Source organism: Macaca mulatta, chromosome 13, assembly GCF_049350105.2.
Source record: "Macaca mulatta isolate MMU2019108-1 chromosome 13, T2T-MMU8v2.0, whole genome shotgun sequence".
Taxonomy (NCBI): domain Eukaryota; kingdom Metazoa; phylum Chordata; class Mammalia; order Primates; family Cercopithecidae; genus Macaca; species Macaca mulatta.
Window position 1 is genome coordinate 4,770,142 of NC_133418.1, and position 14,396 is coordinate 4,784,537.

Below are 14,396 nucleotides of genomic sequence, written 5' to 3' on the forward strand. Positions count from 1 at the left end.
TGTTTCATGGGACAAGTCGGGGCATTTTGTGGGACTGGGGAAGAAGAGAGCAAATACACACGCATACGCCACAAAGATACTCCTGGGCTTGGGAAAAGACAACCTGTCTGGTCCCCTTGTTTATCACATCAAAGGAGGGAGAAAGCAAGAGATGGCAAGGGACAATCAAGCCTCAATGATTATATTTATAGACCAGCTAAGGGTTTGCAGCCTCCTCTCCGTCTTCTGGCTCTAGGACACGGCTGTGTTGTGGGGCTGAGAAGTCTCGGCACAGGCTCCTTCTCACAGTTCTAGCTACAAATGAACTGCCGGATAAACTGTTCTAGTCTTTGCTGATTCTCCCGGCTGGCAAAAGTAGGGGACAGGTGGAGCCTGGGGCCTGCAGGGCTCGGCATCTGCTGCAGAACCTGGGCCATGGAAGATGGGCCATGAGTACCCTCAACACAGAGACTGTGTCCACCGGGCCCAGGGGCCAAGCCTGTCCCCCAGAAACCTGCCGTGAGACCTCAGTGTTTTGTGCAAAGCTGCCTCAAAGCAGCCCTAATACCCCACCTAGAAGGATGAGCCAGTGATTTGGGAGACCAAGAGGCTGGAGACCATCCCATCTTCTCCAACCCATTACCACGTATGTTGCTGGAAGACACCAAGTAAATCCCAGGGTCTTAATGAGACACCATCACGCCAGCCCTGTGGGGTGATGGGGACGTAGCTGGGTGTCCCTGAGCCACTCTATCGGGGTGGGAACGGGGACAGAAGATGGTGACAGTGGCTCCTCTCACCCCTAGGTCTCTGAAGGTCCAGATAGCACTGATGGCGAGCTTTGGGTCCGCACACTCTGGAGAGGAGAGAGAGGTGAAGGCTCTAGGTAGGGAGGACAGGGAGCCACTGGGCACAGGGTTCTCTCCTCTTGTGTAAAGCAGCAGCCCAGGGAGGGCTAGAGCTCAGACCGGACAGAAGACCCTCTGAACTCTGCAGCCGCCTTCCTAGAGTTGGGTTCACTGTCCGGCAGGGGGCAGCAACCACCAGCAAACACCCCTGCCTCCAGGAGCCTGGGCTGACTGGCTGGGACTCACCAAAGATCCCTTCTTCCTGGGCGGTGGCCTGGAGGAACTGGAACAGCTGTTCTGTGTAGCCCGACTCTGCGGAAAAGAGAAGACCTAGACCTGGTGCCCTACGCAGACAGCCTGCCTTGAGGACTGCAAGGGAACAAGGGCCTCACCAGTATCGGGCAGCTGGCCCTGGTGGAGGAAGGCGGCAGCCTGTGCAAAGGCCTTGAGCAGTGGGCTGAGCAGGCGGCAGAGGAAGAGAAAGAAGTCTGGGCAGTGTGACTGCTGGCTGAGCTGGGGGGGACAGGCCGGGGTGAGCGCAGCTCCCCACCACCTCCCTACCACCTCCCTCCAGGGGCAGCTTCTTGAAACACACCCTGAAGTACCGGCCCTCAGCCTCTTCAAAATCATCACTGTCACTATCAGTAAAGTCCCCACTTGGTTTCCACAGCAGCTTCCTGCTCAGTCGCTGTCGCCCTGTGTCACAAGCTGACCGGGAGCCTGGGGTCTAGGGGCCATGGAGCCATAGTTCTCTGACAATCTGGCCAGGGATCAACCCTGTACCCCCAGACCAGATACATGCAGGTGAATCCAGTAAAAGCAGACCTAGAGACCCAAGAGGATGGCCAGAGCCATGCCACAGCACCTGCTGGGCCAACTTGCAGAGTGGGAGGAAGTGAATTCCCACCCTCAAGGGCAGTGCCCATGTCACCAAGAAATGTGGGGAGCAGGAAGTGTGCAGAGAACCTCAGAGGCACACATGTCCAGTGCTATCCAGAGAGAGTGACAGAACCAGGGCATAGGTGGCCATTTCCCAAGGCACAGAGGAGAGGTGTGAGCTAGGCTTCCCCGCTGCAAGGCCAGGGGCAGTCCACCCCCACAGCACACACAGGGCAGAGGAGGAGCCTGGGGCAGCTGGCTTCAGGGTGTGAGGCTGGAGGATGCCAGGCCCAAGGGAAGGGTCTTGTCTCCAGCTGCCCTGCCTACCTCCTCAGCGACCAGGAGCCCGCACTGGATGAGCCGGTCCAGCACCTCCTGACAGTAGCAGTAGGAAGACTGGCAGGGCTGGGGAGAAAAAGGCACCCATATGGCCTCAGGCAAGCCAGGCACATGATCAGGGGCCTAGCCAAAGGTCGGGCAAGGCCAGACCTACCACCCAGGAGGTTTCAGAGGTAGGGCTTGGGCAGTTGGGCCATTCCTGCCACCAAGAGGGGAAGGCCTAGGAGCAAGTGGGCCGTAGGGGAGGCCTGACCTTTAGCAGCAGCAGGTCTTGCGGCAGCAGGTGCATCAGCAGCAGGATCTGGCGGTACAGCTCATTCTGGCTCAGCAGTAATATGCCCTGCAGCTCCCAGGGCCCCTGGGGCGGCACTCTGCCTGCCAGCAGCCCCCGTACTGCACAGGCTGGGGGAGGTGGGTCCATTATGAGGATGAAGCTATTCCTTTCACCACTGCACACACATCCCACCTACACCGTGCACCTCAAGACTCACCGCCCACAGCCTCGCTCAGGAAGACGGGCAGCAGCTCAGCACTCAGCCGTGCCAGCTGCGTGAGGCCTGGGCCAGGCCGCGGCACCACCAGCAAGTCGCCCTGGCGGATGTGCAGCAGGGCCACGTGCGCCCGCAGCAGGCTCAGAGAGTGCTTCAGCAGGCTCCGCAGCTGCCCAGAGAAGCCTACATCAAAGCCACGCAACAGTATCTCCTCCGTCAGCCAGGAGAACTCCCCCAGGAGCTGTGACAGGAACACGCCCTGGGTGGGCAGAGCAGGCCTGAGCAGGAGAGCCACACCCCACCCCCCGCCCAGGTCCCCACCACATGGCACCCGCTACCTTCTGGTGCTTGAAGAGCAGCAGTGTCGCCATGATGGCCGTGCTCATCACCGCAGCACTCCCCACACTGGCTGGAGTGGGGCGGGGTGGGGGGTGGAGATGCTGGTCAGGGGTTGAGGCCCAGCAGCCTGGTCCCTCCATTATCTGGCAAGTCTTCCTAGCCACACATCCCAGCTCACCCCAGGGATGAGGAATGTACGCCCGGAGCAGTGGCTTTTATCACACAGGCTGACAGCCAGGCCAGGAGCTGGGGGCCTTTCCCTGGATCTCGTCCTGGGGCCCACACACCAACCCACAGCCTCTACTACAGAGGGCCACTGGAGACGATACTGATGGCTCTCTCTATAAGGGCCCTCTGCACAGGCGCTCTGCTAAGCCCTTACACGTATCATTCCATTCAGTTAACACCATCCCCATCCAAGCTAAGGAGACTCCCCTCAGAAGGCAGGGCTGGGTGTGGCCTTGGGGAAGCAGCTGCAGCCTCCTGGCCTCAGGCCACCATCTTTGTGCATGCACTTAGCTGCTCCCTCATGCCAGCCCTGGCTGCCCTGCTCCTCCTGTAGGAGGAGGGTTCCATTCTTCACATGTCCCCGAGGTACCATAGAGGGTCTCACGTGCAGACACTCACTTGGAATGGAGAACCCTGGTGACTGGCTGACCCAGAGAGGGGACGATTCAGGGACCCACCCCCAAAGGCCCAGATCTGGTTCACCCTCACCACTCAGGACATGACAGCTCAGTCTCCTGACCAGGAGCTGGTCCTCTTCCTTGAGGGCCAGGAGAGGCCCAGTTATGGGAGTCCACTCCTGCTCCTTCTCAGTGTCTGGGACGGCAGTACTGAGATAGAGACACAGATTACAGAATGAAGGGACCAAACACAAAAACAGCTGTGGGAAAGCCTAGAGCTTTCTAAAAGGTGAGGGTGTTCCCCCCTCCCAGCCCCAGGACAGAGGATGGCTTCTATAAACCCCAGTCCCTTCCATGCCTCTGTGCCATATTCTCACACTCAGACTGCTGGGAAGGCGAGTGACTGGAACTATCCAAGATGACCCCAGAATATGTGGTGAGAGAGGTCTGCTAGTGTGTGTATACTAGGGGGGATACAGACGCTGGTGCTGAAGGGCTGCCTGCCTTGCCCATGAGACCGCACGATCCCATGCCCCTACCATTGGCCCAGCACGATGGGCTGCAGTAGCTGCTCCAGGGTCTGCCGGCCGCCCCAGCAGCTTCTGGCACTGACGATGTATTCCTGCCCAGGACAAGGTTCTTAGGTGGCCTGCGCTGGACTATCAGGAAACTTGCACACAGCCCACTGGAAGTAGGCAAAGCTATCCCTGCAGTGGCTTCGAGGGCCAGACTGCCAAGATGCCTAGGACAGACCCCTTAGGTACTCCCAGCCTTCCCCAGCTGACTCCATACCTGCAGGGAGAAGGGCTGAGCTAGGTGCACCCTGGAGCAGATCCGGCGGCTGCAGCCCCAGTGGCTCCACAGGCTACGTAGCACAGCCAGAGCTCCTGTCCACAGCCCCAGGGGGGCCGAGGCCTGCAAGGAGGGAGAGGATGACTATAGTTGCCAGGGGCACTGCTCTGGAGTAGACATCAGGGCTGCCCACCCATCCTGGTCTCCAGAGGTATACTCTGGTCCCAGCATGCTCAGTTTTATCTCAGGCCCAAACTGGTGCATGACCTTGTCCCAAGCTCCTCTTTTCTTATCCATGACACAGGAAAAATCCCTCCCTATCAAGGTCTTCAGAGGATGAAATGAGATGATGGTAATGGCCTTGGCAGGTGCTGCCAGATGATTCCTTTGTAGCCCCAGCAGCCCTACGAGGGACTCAGCCACAGGACACAATATTTTGCCTCCTATCTGGAGCTGGTGTCCACCCAGGGGCCCAAGGGCTGGAGGGTCTCACGTTCTTACATGGTATATGTCACACAGTGCATCTGGAACCAGGTCATAGGTGACGGCCACTGGTACCAGCAGAGCATCTGGGACGATGCCCACCTGGACTGCCTGCACCACAAACCCCAGCCAAGCCTGGCCCAGGGCTGACAGCCGTGGCCCCGGGGACTCAGGAGGTTCCTCCAGGAAGATGAGCAGGGGCTGTCCACTAACCAGCAGCTGCTCTATGACCTGGAATAAGTGGGGACAGGGGGTGTTAAGGCCAGAGCAGAAACAGACCCCTGGTCCTCTTAGCCTGGCCCATATGTAACCACTGGGGGCACTCACCGCCTGGACCACAGCCCTTGCAAGGAGCCCCTCAGAGCTGTCCAGGGAGAGGTTGGCCTCTGGGGGCAGGAAAAGCCCCCCAAGCTTCCTCAGGAGAACTCTGTGGGACATAGGGCAGAACTTGATAAGGAAAGGGGCTCTGGAGATGAGAATGAATAACGGGCTAGTGAGAGTCTCAGCTCCCCCACGGCCAGCCTGTGTCCTACTTGAATACCCTGAGGTGAAGCCATGGCCCTAGGCCCTGTGGCTGACCCCTCCATCTAAGCCCCACAGGCCAGACTGCTGTATGGTTGGGATGAGAGGGGCCATGAAGAGAGCTTTAGCAGGGAGCTGCTGCCAACACACCCCAATACACACCCCACCCCAGCCTGCGGCTTCTCCCACGTATGTCTAGAGGCAAAAGCTTTTTACCTGAGGGCAGGGGAGCAGGCGCGGGAGTCCCAGGCCACACGGAGCACACCCAGGCCCTGGGAGAGCAGCATAAAGGGTAGCAGGATCCCGTCCAGGAGGGTTTTGTGAGTAGAGAGGAGGACAAGTGGCGAGCCCTGCTCCGGGGAGAGCCAGAGGGAAGTGCCAACCTGCCCCACCCTGAGGACACAGGCAGCCAAAGACCCAGGGCAGCCCGAGGGAGGGAGGGTCCAGCTGAGAGTTCTTCCTCTGAGCACATTTCCCAAAGGCAAAGGAGCGTTTAGACAACTTTTAAGGTAACTGCACTGATGCACTGACGTAATGGTTGTTAAGACCATGATGGAAAGACATTAGAGGAAGCCCCGTGGGAGCAGGGCCGTGAGACATAAAGGGAAGGTCGGCAAAAAGCAGGGGATTTTTCCCACCAGCTGATGGGGACTGGACTGCTGTATGGCAGGGAGCAGAGAGGTCAGGAAGCAGGACCAGATGGGGGCTGCTCCTCACTTATGGGCTTGGCCCAGCCTCTGCTCTTCTGCTCCCACCATCCCCATCCCAATGGAGGGCGGCCTTACTGCCTGGGCGGCCTTCTGGACCATCTTCATCTGACCCTTGTGGAGCTGCACATTCAGGAAGAGGCAGTTCAGGAACCGCAGCAGCGCCCAGCTGAACAGCCTGGGGAGGGACACCAGGCATGAGGTGCAGCAAGGAGTGACGCTCAGCCTGGGGCACTTGGAGGGCCGCCCAGTGCTCCTCTAAGGCAGGCCCCACCACTGTCCTCATTTTACAGAAGAGGAAAGTGAGACTCAGGGAAGCTACAGAACTGCTTCATGGTAGCGAACACTAAGAAGTAGTGGTGCTGGGACTGGAAGTTCTGACACCACAGTTCATGCCCACCAGACGCTGCTACTCTCCCACAACCTCATGGTGTAGCTGCCTCACATCAGAATCAGAGCATCTGCCTCCATTTACCCTAAAGGAGACTAGAGAACCAAGCCTCTCTCCAGGCAGAACCCAGCCTGTTCTTCGCAAACTACCAGGAAAGGTCAAATAAAAACGAAAGATTAGTGATAGAAGAAGGAAAGGGGACAACTGCAGGGGCAAAATCCCTGGTGGGCAGGCAGGTGGGGTTGTCCATCCAGCCCAACAGGAAGACCGGCTCTATTTATTTTTTAAGACAGGGTCTTGCTCTGTTGCTCAGGCTGGAGTGCAATAGCACGAACTTGGCTCACTATAACCTCTGCCTCCTGGGCTCAAGCAATCCTCCCACCTCAGCCTCTCAAGTAGATGGGACCATAGGCACGCACCACTGTACCCAACTAATTTTTTGGAGAGACAAGTTTGCCCAGGCTTGTCTATGTTGCCCAGGCTGGTCTTGAGCTCTTGGATGATCTACCCTGCTTGGCCTCCCAAAGTGCTGGGATTACAGGCATGAGCCACTGCACCGGTGTAGGACCAGCTTTAATTTAGGACAGATACATAGCTGCAGTAGCAGGGAAATGTGGCAGATAAGCAGCAAGTCCCCATGTGATGGTTTTTATCTTTCTGTGAAGCATGAGATGCGGCATCAGTTGACACTGGATAAGTCTAAGAAGGAGCAGGCTAGATGGGAGCTCTGGAGGGTGCCATGTGTCCCTGTGACATTTGCACTTAGCAAGGAAACCAGTCCACTGGTGTGTATTTCTCTAGCAATGCTGGGCTGCTGAGGTGCAAAGAGAAGGCAGACAGTCGGGGGTCATGCCTATGATTCCCTCCCAAGAGCATTACTCGCACCCTGAGCCTGCAATCTCAGCTAGTCTCAGAGGGAAGACAACACAGACAGGGAGGCTGATGGCTGATGTCAAGGGACATCAAGGCACTAGAAATCTTAACAAAGTCAAGGAATTGTCACAGTGGAGGGCTGGCCAAGGTCACCAACAACCTCTACTTTCTGTCCTTGCTCAGTTGGCCACTCAGCATATTCAAGACAGCTGAGCTTGATACATGCTGCCCCAAGCCCTCCTGCACTCAGGGACTCATTCATTTCCTTGGCTTTAAACACCATCTGTATGCTAAAGCTTCACAGTGTCTCTGGCCCCAACCTCTCTTCTGAGCTCCAAGCTCCTACATGCAACTGCCTCCTCAGTGTCTCCACAAGCATGTCAAATACCAAAACTCTCTGTCCAGATTAGCTTTCTGGGCCAACTCACTTCTCCCATAGCCTGTTCTCTGTACATACCACCAGAAAGTAGGCTAGAAATGGGGCTGTCCTGTAACTTCTCCAATTTCCCTCACTACCCTTGCTCCCACCGTCCAGTCCATCACTGAGTCCTGTTAATGTCACCTCGATCTCTCAATCCACTTTTCAACCTCTACTGTCCACCATCATCCCGCACCTGGACTAACAAAACAGCCTTCCAGATGCCCTTCTAGTCTCCACTCTTGACCCTAATCCACGATGTCGTCACTTCCCACTTAAAACCTTGCAGCTGCTTTTCACTGCACTTAGAGATCCGGTCCAAACTTGCACAGCTTTACATGATTTGATCCCTTCCTTCTGCCTCTCGATTTCACCTCCCACAGCTCTCGAACCCTCACTTGCTGGCTTCCAACCACGTCAGCTTCTTGAGCAAACCTAGTCCCTCTCCTGCCCAAGATCAAAACTCAGGCTATTCCCTCTAGCAAGACTGTTCCCCTCATTCTTGTACCCCCAAGGCTGGCTCCTTTTCCTCCTCTTGGCTCTGGCTTAAACAGTCTCTTTGTCCCCTTACTGGTATTCTGTCTCAGCCCTGTTCCCTCCTTCTTGCAGCCACGCATATCTCTGTTTGCCCCTCCATTTCCCTGGAACAGTGCACTGCATGTAACAGAAGCTCAGACCTGTGCTGGGGAATGTGGGGATGGGAGGCGGTGGTGAAGGCAGGCTGCAGCCCACTCTGGTAAACACTACCCAGCTCCCTAGGAGGAGAGTTCAGCACTTCCCCACGCCCAGCCAACACCCACTCTCCAGAAGGACAGTCCCCAGCCCAAGGATGAGTGCCCCTCAGCACAGTTACCTGACCAGGAAGGGACGGGGTGAGGCCTGGATGTGACCCAGGATGCGCTGTACCTCTTTCTTCACAAGGTCAGGAGCCTGGCCTTCGCCAGCGCCTCCTGGGACCCTTCCTGAGAGGAGGTTCTGCACCCTGTGGGGGGGTTGGGAGGAGTGATATGAGGCTGCAGCAGGGAACGGCCTCCAATCTTCACCCTTCTCCTTAAGGAAGGGTCCCAGGCAAAGCTCACGCTCTAGAAGCCTTGCCCCAGCCAGCCCTCTGAACCACCCCTACCTACTGTCATTGTCATCCCATTCAGGATCCCAGAAATACCAGCCAGACCTCACTCCCTGCCTCCTCACCCGGTGCTTTCCTCGATCTTCTGTGGGGCATCCTGGCAGGGGGGGATGTGCTGCTCCAGGGACCACAGGAAATAGCAGAGCCTCCGAACCAGCCAGCCCCGAAACCTGGGCACAGCTCCCAGAGCAGGAGGGAAGATCGTTCAGAGAGGGCCCACCTCCACCAGGGCTCACAGAGGGCTATTCAATCAGAAAGGGACCACACCCCAGTCCCATGTCCCAGGAACACATTAGCAGGAAGAAGAACTGCCTGTCCATCTGTGCCCCATTCCCACCCCTCACCCTGCTGAGTCGGGGACAGGTTCACAGCCTGAAACACAGTGGGCAATCCATACATGCTCACAGAAGGAACTGCAGGAGAGCTCCACGTCTGCCCCTCCCTGCAGGCTTGTGGAACAGAGGACGGGGCCCTTCTTTTTCTATCAGAGCAAGAAAATGGCACCAAAAAGCAGGGCCCCAGCAGCCCTGCACCCAAGGGGCCCTGTCCCCAACCCTGCTCCAGTCTGTAGCTCTGACTACCTGGTGTTCTCCTCCTTCACCAGGATCACACTGCAGAAGCCTAGGTCCGTTATGCTTCTGTGGAAGAGGGACTCCTGCCACAGAGGGGGAGAGACAGCATGTCTTGGGGGACCTTTGCAAACTGGCAAAGAAAAGCCCCTGTGCTGCCCTCTGGTCTCTGCCTGGCAGCCTGCCAAGTCTTCCAGGAGAAAACATTACAGCACTGTATTTCCCAAAGGCGTTTGACCCCAGATCCTAGGCTGGCTCAGGAAAAAGGGGCCCATGCTCAAAACTAAAGTGCTGTATCCTGTACAGAATCACCCTTTTTCAGGTGGCATATGAAAGTCTCCAGGAAGTTATCTTCTCAACAGCAGAGAACAGGCAACCTGGGTCTCCACGAGAAATCTGGGCCCCCTCACCACCATCACGTGGCACGAACCGAAAAAGAGGTCTTCAAGCATGAGCTGAGTGCTGGGGAAGTCTGAGAGGGTGGTGTCCCCAAAACTGAACAAGAAAACTCACACGGGCATGATGAGACCCCAGCCCCCTGGGCACACCCTACCACACTTAGGCCCCTCTGCACTTCTCCCACCCAACTCTCCCAGGCCTGGGAACAAGCCACAGCCCAACCACACAACCAATCCCATTGCACCCCTTCCCCTGCAAGACAGAGGCAGAGGCATGGGGCAGGGAAGAGCCAAGCCTGGAAGGGCATAAAGGAAGCAGCTTCCCCGAGCTTCAGCTCCCAGAACCAAGCTTCCTGGTCGCGGCCTGGCCCTACCATCACTCACCCAGCTCTTGGGGGTGCAGGTCTGGCAACAGCGACCCACAAAGGGGCGATACTTCCCCAGGAATGGGGTGATAGCCTCCAGCTTCATCCCAAAGCCTGAGGACCACAGGCTAGTCTGGAAAGGGCAATGAGGAGAGATGAGAGGACTCAAAGTCCTTGGCAGGAGAGAGGGAAAGATGGAGCGACAGAGGCTCTAGAAGTAAGGGGCACAGCAGAAGGGGTGGCAGAGCAGAGGGGATTTGAGGAATGGGACAAGCCACACTACCTCTCGGCCACTGGGGCTACTCCTTGGCTGAGTCTGGCGTCTGCCTTCCAACATGGTGGCCATGAGAGCCTAGAAGAACCACGAACCAGTCATCTCTGCCACGCTCCTTGTCCCCACAGAAACCTGAGCCAGGGAAAGGTAGAGGGATGGAGCCATAAGAATCTGAGCTATAATCCAGGGACTCCTGAAGTAACTTCAACCCCCCCATCACAGGACAGACAGACATCACTTAGGCCATCAGCGGTAAGGAGAACCTAGGCTGGATACTAGGGGCTGGCTCAGATCAAGGCCCTGCCCCACACCCACTGGTCCCACAAAGGAGCCAGCTCTTCTCAAAAAGTCTCACAGTAGCCAGGTCAGGGCCCTCCTCAGGCCAATATGAGGGGGATGGGTTGTCTTACCATGCACACCCACCCTGCCATCTCCTAGCACAGATGAGGGCTGTACCGGAGATGCTGATCTTTTCTGTGCAGAGGGAAAGAATAAGGGCTGGACTGAAAAGACGGAGGCATGAGACTGCCAAAGAGGAAGAAGACTATCGCCATGAGGCTACCAGGTCCTTCTCAGCTGCCCTTCCCAGCTGCCCTTCCCCTCCCCACCAGGAGACAGCCCTGTAACCACCCAAACATATGGGAATGTGGGCTGGCTAATAGAAGAGGGACAACTGGGGGTCAGAACACAGAGGCCTACTCGCAAGAATGAGCACCTAGTTAAGGACAAGACAGACTTTTCCACAATCACTCCCCTCTCACATTAACATTCTCCACAGAAGACGCCACTTGTAGCTCCTCAGCCCCTCCATCCCACCACCATATTTCCCTCAACTAATAAATATGTTCCTTCAAACAGCACTGAACGCCTCCTGGCTCAAAAATTGGGGCCTAGAAGCCCCTCTTCCCTATTTCCCAGCATGACCCTGATGAATAGGCTGCTCTAATCATGTTTCCCCATCCCCACCACACTGTAATCAGGCCCATCTGGGACCCTCTCCTTTCCCAGCCACCCACCCAATTCTGCCCAGGGTTCTAAGTCCACGATGCTTCTGGAAGACCCTCTAAGTCCTCCCTCTCCTCCTTGGGTTCCCCAGCCCAAGCCTGCCGGACAAAGAGCCATTCGAAGCCCTCCTCCAGGACCATGGTTTCATCTCCCTACGTGGTTGGAGTGTCCTGAGGGCAGGGGGCTCATCTCTGTATGTCCAGCAGTCCGCCCTGCGTGCAAGAGAGAACCAGGCAGAGCCAGCTGACCCACAGTAACGTCCTCCCAAAAATTCTCCAGGCACGTTCCTCCTTTCCCCAGTCAGCTCAGTTTCCCGACATGAAGCCAATCAATAATGGGATCAGGATCCTGCAGTGCCTGGGGTCTGGGGGGCCACAGGAGGCTCATCCCAAAGGCACTCCGTATCTTGACAATGTTTGCATAGCTCTGTTCACAGACACATGCTACAGCAAGGCTACAAGCTGAGGCCTGTGGTGAGTCCTGCCTGCTCTGCAAGGCGGATATCTGTCCCTTAGCCGAAGACCACCCCCAATCCCCAAATCCAACCCCATTAGTTCTGTGCTAACTCTACCGAAGCAGAGTCAAAGCTAGGGCAAGAGGTTACCCCCATCTGCCAATTACCTCAACGACACAGCTCAGGACTCCTACAGCAGAGGATGTAAACTGGCACCTCGAGAGTAAATTCAACTCATATATATACTCATATATATACATATACACACACACACACACACATACACACACGCACACACACACACATTTCTTTGACTATACAACGTGCTGAGACCTTATGAAGTAAAACCAACGTTTAACAGCAGAAGGCTTGTTATATACACATTTTTTTTAAATCAAGGTTTCCAGTCGCGGTTGTAATGGAAAAAGCTGAGCTCTGGCATCTGAGCACACACCCCACAGGGCCCAGCTGGCCGCCGCTGTCCCCGTAGCCCGACCGCAGGAGCCCTCCCGTCTGCCTCCACCTTGATGATCATCGACGCCTGAGCCCGCGCACATCTGCGCGTTCAGCCCTTGATCAAGGGTCAGACTCTAAACCTGCCCCTTTTGGGAATGTTCGCGCCCTACAGAGAGCCGCGAGAGAACCTCACCTTCCTGGCTCTGCTCCAACACGGCCGCGGCGCCCCACAGCCCCGCCCAGGGCCCCTCAGGCCTCGGCTCCCTCGCCAGACCGCGGCGGGCGCTCCCTGAGCTACCCCCAGATCCGCCACAGGCCTCTTTCCCGCCACAGGCCCCTTTCCTGCCACAGGCCCCGCAGGGGCTCATTCCCGCCACAGGCCCCGCATTCCCGCCACAGGCCCCTTTCCCGCCACAGGCCCCGCATTCCCGCCACAGGCCCCTTTCCCGCCACAGGCCCCGCATTCCCGCCACAGGCCCCGCATTCCCGCCACAGGCCCCGCATGGCCGGCGCTCCCTCCCCTTCAACTTCTGCCCAGTCCCCAACAGGCCGCTCAGACCAGGCTCTTGAAGTAGGAAGGCCCCTGGATGATCCCGGTCCGCGTCTGACCTGGCCTCGCCAGGGAGCGGCCCCCGCGCCTCTCACCTCACACCAGCCGCCAACTCCCGCCAAAGCAGCAGCTCCACTAGGCGGCCGGAAGGCGTGGACTGCCCAGGGGAAGGGCGCACCGCCCGCCTCGGCGCGTCCGGCTAAAAGGCAGCCCCGAGAACCAATTGGAATGCGCGCTGGTCCAGAAGCCCCGCCCTGCGCCCCGTGCTCCGCCGCGCTCGACGTGGACACGTGACCTGTGCTCGGTGGGCGGCCTGCTCGCTTCAGGTCTCTGCTCGGTGGGCGGCCTGCTCGCTTCAGGTCTCTGTGCTCGGTGGGTGGCCTGCTCGCTTTTCCGGTCTCTGTGCTCGGTGGGCGGCCTGCTCGCTTCTCGGTCTCTGTGCTGGGTGGGCGGCCTGCTGGCTTCCCCGGTCTCTGTGCTCGGTGGGCGGCCTGCTCGCTTCAGGTCTCTGTGCTCGGTGAGCGGCCTGCTCGCTTCAGGTCTCTGTGCTCGGTGGGTGGCCTGCTCGCTTCTCAGTCTCTGCTTGGTGGGTGGCCTGCTCGGTTCTCCGGTCTCTGTGCTCGGTGGGTGGCCTGCTCACTTCCCGGTCTCCGTGCTCGGTGGGCGGCCTGCTCGCTTCTCCAGCCGGCCCTGGCCCGCGGTGTGAGGGGATTGCTGCAGGCGGCCGCGAGGCCCTGGGTGCCCGAGCTTCAAGCAGGGACTCAGGCCAGATTCTGATTAAACAGGTTATCCTAGGGCTCAGTCACCCCAAACTGGGGTTCAGGCTCTAGCAAAATTCCGAGTTGAGGACGATTAGAAAGGAGAGAACGTCGTCAGGAGACAGCTGCAGTCATGAAAAACAAGTCCGGCCTCCCCAGGGTCATTTCGTTTGTTAATGGGAAGCCTAGACCAGTCGGGAACCTCCCGCAGCCGCGAGGTGCCGAGGTTTCAGCTGGGCCTGTGGCTAGTGCGTTCGTTCGTGTGGTTATTTGATTAAGACCCGACTCCTGTCTCGGCCCTAAGCTCCGCGTGAACAAAGACCTTCTGGGTTCATTCGTGTTGTAACTGTGTTCCCAGCACCCAGCAGGAGACCAGCCAGTGGGAGGCAAGCAGTATAGAACAGATGAATGTGGAAACGACTGTGCTCTCTTTTCCTGCCCCCGTGGAATGAGTCCACCTGCCATGCCAGAGGATTCCGCAGTTCCAGGGCATGTGACACACATGTGCCCGAGAGAAGCCACACATGAGCCTGGAGGGGCCTAAGAGAGCACAGAACGTGTTCACATCCCTCCTTCCTCTCTGACTCACCAGCCCTGATGTGACTCCCACAGCCTGCCCCTCCAGGATGTAGCCTTATCTCTCCCTTTGTGCCATTTCGTGTCTGTCCAGGCTGTGTGTGCATCCACTCACCTCCACTGGGATTTGCAACATCCTCCCGGTACCTGCAGAATCCATTTTGTACCCTGTCTTACC

General features: G+C 57.5%; 1 protein-coding gene across 8 annotated transcripts; it reads right to left on the reverse strand.

The window, feature by feature from the left end:
* Positions 1–79: 79 nt before the first annotated feature.
* GPAT2 (glycerol-3-phosphate acyltransferase 2, mitochondrial) lies at positions 80–13,784 on the reverse strand. Of its 8 annotated transcripts, XM_077958789.1 has the most exons (23): positions 12,980–13,784; positions 10,429–10,551; positions 10,165–10,278; positions 9,395–9,468; positions 8,879–8,983; positions 8,541–8,669; positions 6,084–6,183; positions 5,515–5,648; positions 5,104–5,203; positions 4,795–5,007; positions 4,294–4,416; positions 4,041–4,123; positions 3,593–3,711; positions 2,875–2,945; positions 2,537–2,795; positions 2,299–2,447; positions 2,034–2,111; positions 1,423–1,554; positions 1,220–1,340; positions 1,074–1,139; positions 780–835; positions 623–687; positions 80–407 (listed from the first exon to the last, which is right to left on the reverse strand). In XM_077958789.1, the coding sequence occupies exons 2-23, from the start codon at positions 10,489–10,491 to the stop codon at positions 323–325; spliced, it is 2,439 nt and encodes an 812-aa protein (XP_077814915.1). In that variant the 5' UTR covers positions 10,492–10,551; positions 12,980–13,784; the 3' UTR covers positions 80–322. The 8 variants fall into 8 exon arrangements, with proteins under 8 accessions (XP_077814915.1, XP_077814918.1, XP_077814916.1 ...); XM_077958792.1 differs by lacking the exon at positions 623–687 and having other exon boundaries at positions 5,515–5,570; XM_077958790.1 differs by lacking the exon at positions 623–687.
* Between the last annotated feature and the right edge of the window lie 612 nt (positions 13,785–14,396).

Bases quoted from the DNA above. Each gene is read 5' to 3' on its own strand.
- GPAT2 (XM_077958788.1), bottom strand. From the start codon at position 10,491: ATGGCCACCATGTTGGAAGGCAGACGCCAGACTCAGCCAAGGAGTAGC. The intron at 9,469-10,164 runs GTGAGTGATGGT...CCTCTGTGGCAG, and splicing joins CCTGCACCCCCAAGAGCTGG to GAGTCCCTCTTCCACAGAAG. The intron at 2,796-2,874 runs GTAGCGGGTGCC...CTGCCCACCCAG, and splicing joins TGCTCTTCAAGCACCAGAAG to GGCGTGTTCCTGTCACAGCT.